The sequence below is a fragment of the Daktulosphaira vitifoliae genome, unplaced genomic scaffold, assembly GCF_025091365.1.
Source record: "Daktulosphaira vitifoliae isolate Bord-2020 unplaced genomic scaffold, ASM2509136v1 Scaffold_5, whole genome shotgun sequence".
Taxonomy (NCBI): Eukaryota; Metazoa; Arthropoda; class Insecta; order Hemiptera; family Phylloxeridae; genus Daktulosphaira; species Daktulosphaira vitifoliae.
The window spans coordinates 17,215,206-17,223,979 of record NW_026099576.1 but is presented as its reverse complement, the minus strand read 5'-3'; the positions used below and the strand labels follow the sequence as shown (position 1 = coordinate 17,223,979).

The following is an 8,774-nucleotide window of genomic DNA, read 5'->3' as shown; positions in this document are numbered from 1 at the left end:
TCCACTCCGATGATTTTGGACCTGTATTAAATTTGTTCAAAAAGTTTTACAAAAAAACTTTTAAATAAAGTTTTGTGGTACCACAACTTTCCAGCTGAAATTATGTATAGCAAAATTAGATCTCAAAATAGTGAAGATTACATCAGTACTTTTTGAAACTTATAAACACATAAAAAATTTAACGGCATTTTATATAGGCAATGTAGGTACACGTGTGTTTTGAAGTTTTTAAAACTCGAATTACGATTTATCGAATTCGCGGGTAGTTAAACAAAATGGAATAGTGCAAAGAAAAGTTTTATGAAGTAGAAAAATACATGTCATTTAAAATTTTATTATAAAAGTTTTTTTGTAAAACTTTGTGAAAAAATTTAATACAGGTCCAAAATTACATAAGTATAATTGCAAATCTAATATAATTATTTTTCCAAATTTAATAAATTACAATTTATGATATAATAAGTTCAATTTTCATTTTCCTTTTTAATTTGTGTTTATCCTAAAGTTGATTTATATATATTTTTGTATTAAAAATTAATAATAATGTATATATTTTTTTTATTTTTGTCGTAATAGTATAAAATATGTTACTGTATTTTTACTTATAAAATTTATAACTCCTGATTTAACAAAATAGTTTTTTTTTTTATAGGTATGGGGGAAATTTTCCAATCTATGTAGCCGATAGATAATTGAAATAGGTATATCAGTTGCATAATGCATATTTTGTAAATGTGAGCATTCTCAGAATTTTATATTTCTGATCGACTTATTTTAAAATACCGTGATTTTATCTTTACTCTTATCATTGTTATTTTCCACCGTCAGTTTTGGGATAATCTACGCGTGCCGGCTCCGGTGATCGATTTAAGACCCTTCGTAAGCGTAAGCCTCCAAACTCCCCCCAGGAGGGAACAAAAAAACCGATGACAATTTAAAATAAACCAACCGTAACAGAACAGGTTCTGAGAATGGCTACATTTGCAAATCACACGAATACGATAACACATTTAATTAGTACCAAAAGATAGCTTAACAAGATGACATTTTATGTTTCATATACTTTTTCACTCTCGCCTTATCACATTCACAAGAATTATCTTTACTATGATGAATCTACTAAAGCGTAATCAACAAAAATTAAATACAATTTGCCTATATGGACGAAAAATACGTTTTTCTTTTCATTGTTTTTGGTTTGTAAAAAACACATTATATACAAAGTCATAAGAATTATACTTACGATTTTTTGATTAATTATTAATCAAATATTGTTAAATTAAAAAAATATTTGGAACTTTTGCTTTTCTTTTTAATAAAAATAATTAGTACATTGTAACTATTCAATAGTAATAAATACGAGTACAATTTAAATTTTATATGAATTAAACACATTGAATTGTCCTTGATAAATGGCATTTGGTCAAATTTTTTTTCAAATGGGCGGAAGGACAGTGAAATGAATGACCTGATGAAAAATATATTAACAGGAGCCTTCCACCTTTTCAAACCTAAGCAAAATAAGAACAAACTGTACACAATTTTTTTCTTTCGTGTTTACTTTTTCTGTCTTAATGCGAGTAGAATTTTTTTTAGGCCCATTCCCACGAGGCTATGTCAATTAATCACTTCTCTGTATTACACCCGAACAACACAACCACATATAGAAAATCATGTATCCCAAAATAAAATTTAAAGCTTTCTTATTTTATATATTCAATTACTTACAGAAAACAAATCTGAAATATTATATTAATATAAAATTAAATTATAAAACTGAAATATTATAAATTTTAAATCAATACGACATAAGATTGGTCGAATATTAATATTAAAATTTTAAATATTAACAAAATATGGAAAATATAGTGTCTGAAATAATTTATAATGTAATTATATGCTATCACTTATAATATTAAAATATAATACACCAAAACGGGTTCTCTTCACATAAAATACAAAATAACCCGCTAATAATGAGGCTAATTCTAATTACCCTAAAGATTTTAATGTAACGCCAATGTGTGGGACTTTAATCATAATTATCCAATTGAAGTTAAAATCCTCATCTTCCAAAATTACGCTAGAGATCGCTAGACTACCCTCCACTGACTATTAAAAGCTGTTTCCCTCTATTGAAACTAATTCTTTTGATTGTTTAAAATACGCAAAATCGAATCATTTCCCTATATACGAGGGGGGTTCAAATCTAAAAAATGCATGTAAAAAGTAGAACTTTTTCAACTTAAATATTGAAAGTGTTCTGGAAGGTCTGACACTTTTATATATATCTTAAATTAAAGCGAATGTAATATACTTCATTATGGTAAAAAAAAATTTCGTACTTTATTTTATCTTCATGGTGAAAATAGACATCAAAGTTTTAAAAAAAAATACGATTTTTGTAAAAAAATTCTTTTTTATATTTTTAACTTTATAATGCTATAACTTTTTGAAAGATGTATGGATCAATATAATTTTTTTTTTATAGATGCATGATGTCTTTACCTATCATTTGGTATATATTTTTTTTATATCTGACCCTTTACCTGCCCACAGAGGGGGATTTAAAATGACAACTTTTTCACAAAAAATTTACTTTTTCAACTTAAATTTTGAAACTGTTCCGGAAAGTCTGACACTTTTATTTATATCTTAAATTAAAGTTAATGTAATCTACTTTATTATGCCAAAAAAAAATTTCGGACTTTATTTTATCTTCACGGTGAAAATGGCTACCAAATGCTATTATTATGTGAAAATTCTCGATTTTATTTTTTACATTTTTAACTTTATAATGCTATGACATATTTAAAAGTGTATGGATCAACATTATTTTTTTATAAGAAATAATATTTTTTAATAATCCCTTTTTCATTCGACATACTTTATCTTAATTAGGATATTAATAATGAACTAGCAGATCATGTAGCTTTTGGAATAATCCACCAATTTTTTAAAATTAAACACTATCTAAAGATTTGCATCGAAGCGTTTTTTTTTTTGGTGATTTTAATCACTGTTAGATATCATTATACTTGATCAAACTATGCCACGTCACCACTGTGCCGCGACCCCCCTGTGCTGGGTTTTTAACTTTCACACTAATCAAAAAATACATATCCTCATTCTCAATTAAAATTAATTAATACTTTAGTACTATTTTCTTTATAAAAGATTTCGTTTATTTTTTAAATAAAAAATTTATTGAATTCAATTTTCCCGTCTAGGTCCCGGGATAGAATTGGCCCAGAGCAATCCCTGCTTGTCGTAAGAGGCGATCAAAAGGGTCTGGGGAAGGGCAGCAGCTTCCCCAGTATTGGATGTAGGTGGAGATCAAGGAGATCGATACAGCTACATACCAAACATTTGTAAGTGAAGATGGCAGCCATCTAAAGGTTTACAAAACGGCGAGGTGGAAGGAAACGGGAAACCACCACCTTATTATCCCTAGTATCTGCAGTTATGGATTGTGAACTCATTGTAAAAGATTCCGGACGTAAACTAGTCTCCCGTTCGGATGTCCGGGTGGAGACTGCCTTGAGTAAAACAAAACAAAACTATAAAAGAGTAGGCACATGGAATGTAAGATCCTTGAGAAGAAGCGGAAAGTTTGAAAATTTAAAACTAGAAATGAGAAGACTAAATATTGATATTATAGGGATAAGTGAAGTAAGATGGCCAGATCCCGGTGATTTTTGGAGTGATGAGTACAGATTCATTCATACAGGCTCGGAAAATGGACATACTGGGGTAGGCATCATCATGAATAAACAATGTGGAGAAAGTGTGATCAGCTACTATCAATGTACAGATAGGATCATCATGGTTAAAATTAATACCAAACCTGCTATTACAACGATTATCCAAATATACATGCCAACATCATCACAAAATGACGAAGAAGTTGAAGAATCTTATGATAAAATAGATGGAATAATAGCGATTACTAAAGCAGGGGAGAATGTTATAATCCTGGGCGACTGAAATGCAGCAGTAGGCGAAGGGAAAGAAAGTAACATAACGGGTAGTTATGGCTTGGGAACCAAAAATGAGAGAGGGAAACGACTAATACAGTTCTGTACACAACACTAATTGACAATTGCAAACACTTTTTTCCAACACCATAAAAGAAGATTATATACATAGAAGAGGCCGGGAGATACAGCGAAATATCAAATCGATTATATTATTACTAAACAACGCTTTAAAAATCAAATTAAACAATGCAAAACTTATCATGGTGCTGATATTGACAGCGATCACAATCTAATTATTATGGAAACAAATCTAAAGTACAAAAAAATTAAGAAAAGTGGATTCACAAAAAAATGGAATTTAGAAATGCTTAAAAAAGATGAGAAGAGAATAGAATTTAAAATAATTGTAAGATAGCATTAAACAACATACAAATTGATAATTGTCAGTCGGAGGATTATAAATGGGAAAATATTAAGAAAATTCTAAAGATCCAGGCAGAGGAAGTATTAGGAACCCAAAAAAAAAGAGCCGAGAAAACCTTGGATGACAGACGAAATAGTTAAGCTAATAAAGGAAAGAAGAAGGTATAAAAATCAAATTAACACTCAAGAACAACAACAATACAAAAGAATACGAAATAAAGTGCAAAGGAAGATAAAAAAAGCTAAAGAAAAATGGCTAGATGAGCAATGTAAGGAAATAGAAGAATTTTTAAAAAAAGGAAGAAGTGACCTGGCGTTTTCAGAAACAAAAAAGCTTTTTCGTGAAAGGAAACAAAACGCAGGAACCCTAATAAACAAAAACGGCGAATTATTACTAGAAGCTGATAAAAAGGCTAAAAGATGGAAAGAATATCTGAAAGAATTATATGAGGATAATTCAACTATGATATTTGAGGAAGAAGATAATGTAGATGAGGATGATAAAGGTGATAATATCTTGCAGGCCGAATTTGATCATGCGATGGACTTCCTTAAAAACAATAAAGCGTATGGTGTAGATGAAATCCCAGCAGAGTTACTTAAATACACAGACGTAGCTGTTAAAAAAGAACTGTACAAAATATGCAATGAAATATATTTAAAGGGAAGAGCCATTAGTGATTTCGAGAAGGTTATTGTGGTACTGATTCCAAAAAAAAAAGGAATTCAAAAATGTGAAGAGTACAGAACATTAAACCTCATCACACATGCCGCCAAAATTATCACCAGAATAATCAAAAACAGGATAGATAAAAAGATAGAAGAAAATCTGGGTAAAGATCAATTCGGATTCAGAAAAAACATAGGAACAAGGGAGGCAATTTTAACACTGAGAATACTAATTGAAAAACAAATTAGAAGAAGCAAAGATACATTTATAGCCTTTGTCGATTTAGAGAAGGCGTTTGATAATGTAAAGTGGAGTATATTATTCGATATTCTAAAATCAATTGGAATTAAGTATTACGACAGAAGATGCATATATAATTTATACAAAAATCAAACTTTATTAATACGTATAGATGGAAAAGAAGAAATAGCAAAAATTAAAAAGGGTGTACGACAGGGCTGTAACCTATCACCCATGCTGTTTAATCTATATATTGAAGAAGTAATGAAAGAACTAAGAATAGAAGTAAAGCAAGGAGTNATGAAAAAGTAATGAAAGAACTAAGAATAGAAGTAAAGCAAGGAGTTAGAATAGGGGGAGAAACAATTAACGCTCTGAGATTTGCTGATGACATCGCTTTCTGCGCAGAAACAGAAAATGACCTGCAAAATATTTTAACTAAGGTCAATAAAATATTATGGGACAAATATGGAATGCGATTAAATAAAAAAAAGACAAAGGTTATGGCGTGCAGCAAGACAAACCCTTCTCAACTTAATATATACATAGATAACGCACGCATAGAACAAGTCCAACACTTTAACTACTTAGGAAGTAAAATAACGGAAGATGGCCGTTGTAAAGATGAAATTCTAAGTAGAATAGCGCAAGCGAAGAGGGCNATAAAATAACGGAAGATGGCCATTGTAAAGATGAAATTCTAAGTATAATAGCGCAAGCGAAGAGGGCTTTGCAGAATAAAAAACACCAACTAACCACCAATAGTATGGACTTAGAGTAAGGAAAAGGTTCTTAAAATATATATATATATGGAGTATTGCCTTATATGGCTGTGAAATCTGGACAATCAATGCAATAGAGAAAAGAAAACTAGAGGCCTTCGAATTGTGGTGTTATCGTAAAATGTTAAGAATTAAATGGATTGATAGAATAACGAATGAAGCAGTATTAAATAGAATAAAAGAAAAGAAAATACTATGGCATACCATAAAAGTTAGAAGAGCTAAAATGATAGGACATCTACTACGCCATGAGAGTATAACAAAAACCGTCATAGAAAGCGACGTTGAAGGCCATATAGGAAGAGGAAGACCAAGGATGGAGTATATGAAGCAAATAATAAGTGACATGGGGAAGAATAGTTATAAAGAACTAAAGGAATTGAGTAATAATAGGGAAGCATGGAGAACTGCAGCAAACCAATCTAAGGATTGAAGACTGGAAAAAAAAAAAGCTTTTTTTTCTGATCGACCATAAACTTTAAACAGCTTTATCACTTTGAAAATTTAATGAAAAAAAACTTTATAAACAAAAATTTTTTTATTTAAATAAATTTAATGGTATAAAATAGTTAAGCTTATCATTAAAATATCGAAGGTTGATACTTAAATTAATATAACGAAGAAATAAGAGATTGTAACAGAAAATGTATTTTTTATGTAATACAGTTCAACAAAGGACCATTTTTGTTAAAAAAATAATACAATTATTTCTAATATTTTTTCAATTATTTGTATAATAATAATAAATAATATTCAGTATTATTAAAATAAAGCATTATATTATACTTAATTTTTTGATAAAAGTATTAATTTTATACTAGTTCAATAATATGATAGAATTTATTGATAGTAAAAGATTTTTACTGTGATAACAAAGATAGAACTTTAGAAATAATTCAAATTACATTTATTATCTTAAATTTATGCATAAATTCGTTCGTTAAACATTTCATAAACTGTAAAAATAAAATGTAGTAAAATATCAATAGAATATTCAAAATCAATATATGATTATACGAAAACTAGTGTATTTAAAATATTCATACTAAATAAATGGTCATTAGGTAATACATAAAGATATTTTTAATGTTAAATTCATTTGTTCAATTGATGTGAATCAAATTTTTAATCATTATAATTTTACGATGTTATCAGAACATATGATTCATGTTTATTTTATTGGACCTAATTATATTATATTTTTATTTGAATACATAGGAAAAACAAATGAAATATTACTTAAAGTTTCGTCGAATTGTTCGCCACTATCGTGACGACATTCATAATTAATTCATCATAATGCAGAGAAAAAGAAAAATTAGCTAAGGTGTCAGTTCGCTATCATTCTCATACAAGTTTATATTACTCATCTGACCGCAAACGGGACTCATACCATCACCAGTGTCAAATAAGCTGCATCCTTTGCCATAATAAATTTGTCCTGTGAATACAGAATGGGCTTTAACAACTTCTTATCTTATATCTGTTCGTAATCGAGTCTGAAATGTACAATATAAACTACTATATCATAATATTTACAGTGAATATAATAGTATAAGAATGTACTTTTAACATGACATTTTAATAATACAATGAAACTTAGATGTTTGGTTTTATAAAAGTGAAAATTGTAAACTAATATTCAAAAATGAAATGAATTATGACGTTTTAACTTAAAAATTATTAAACTTTAAAGAAACTTATTGTAGAAAACTTCAAAATGTTTTTTTAACAATAACTATTATTAAAATAAAAATTCTTTTGAAAGAAAGAGTAAAAAATGTTATAAAGCCAAACTCTTTATTGTGACTAAGCAATTGAAACAATCTAGGAAGTAATTTCCAGAAATAATATTAATAGTAAGCTAAATGGAAAGCTATCATTATACTATGCTCTGGGTAAAAATAAAAAAAGTGATAACCTTAAAGGTCAGCCGTCACTTTAGTAGAACGGTAAACACTCATCTGATATTGCTGTTGGAACATTAACAAAGTGATAATAATATATTCACGTGACGTATTCTACTAAAAGGTATTCAAGATTATCATTTTTTAAATTATTCTTCCAAAAAATTAAAAATATGTCGAAATTTACTTATAATAAAAATCCTAATTTTTGGGAGGATTTCCCTATTTATAGAGAGCGAGGGAATTCTATCAAATTTTTAGGATAATATATTTAACTAGATACAATTTTTAAACTTTTGACGTATCGTTGAGAAAAATAGGTTCTGCGAGAGCTTAGAGAAGTGGGCAACAAACACAAAAGAAACACATCATATTAAAATTTATTTATTTTCAACTCCGCATCAAAGTTGAAACTATTAATTATTGAACTATATTATTTTTAACTTATCTTTGTATCTTTTTTAATATAAACATTTTAAACTTTTAATCAAACTTTTGATCGTAATTTATTTTTGGATTATTTTTTACATTTACTTATAACTTATTTTCTCATTACATAAGTTTATTATAAACATATTAAAATATGGTAAAAATGTAAGTATTATAATGTGTCAAATTCTAAAGAAATAAATAACAAAATATATTGGATGCATGTTGACTGAGATTTTCACAGTAATTTAAAACTATATTTTTTTAAAACTTTTTTTTTATATAAAAATTACATAAATCATAAAAAACACAAACAAAATTACTAAACCAGTACATTTTTAAC

The 8,774-nt window shown here is 28.1% G+C and overlaps 1 protein-coding gene across 1 annotated transcript; it reads left to right on the top strand.

The window, feature by feature from the left end:
* The first annotated feature begins 3,465 nt into the window (after positions 1-3,465).
* Positions 3,466-3,987, top strand: LOC126908213 (craniofacial development protein 2-like). Its single transcript, XM_050690125.1, has one exon. It carries the CDS (start codon positions 3,466-3,468, stop codon positions 3,985-3,987), a length of 522 nt encoding a protein of 173 aa, XP_050546082.1.
* The last annotated feature ends 4,787 nt before the right edge of the window (positions 3,988-8,774 follow it).

What these genes read in the sequence shown, in the direction of transcription:
- LOC126908213 (XM_050690125.1), top strand. Translation starts at nt 3,466, where the DNA reads ATGGATTGTGAACTCATTGTAAAAGATTCCGGACGTAAACTAGTCTCC.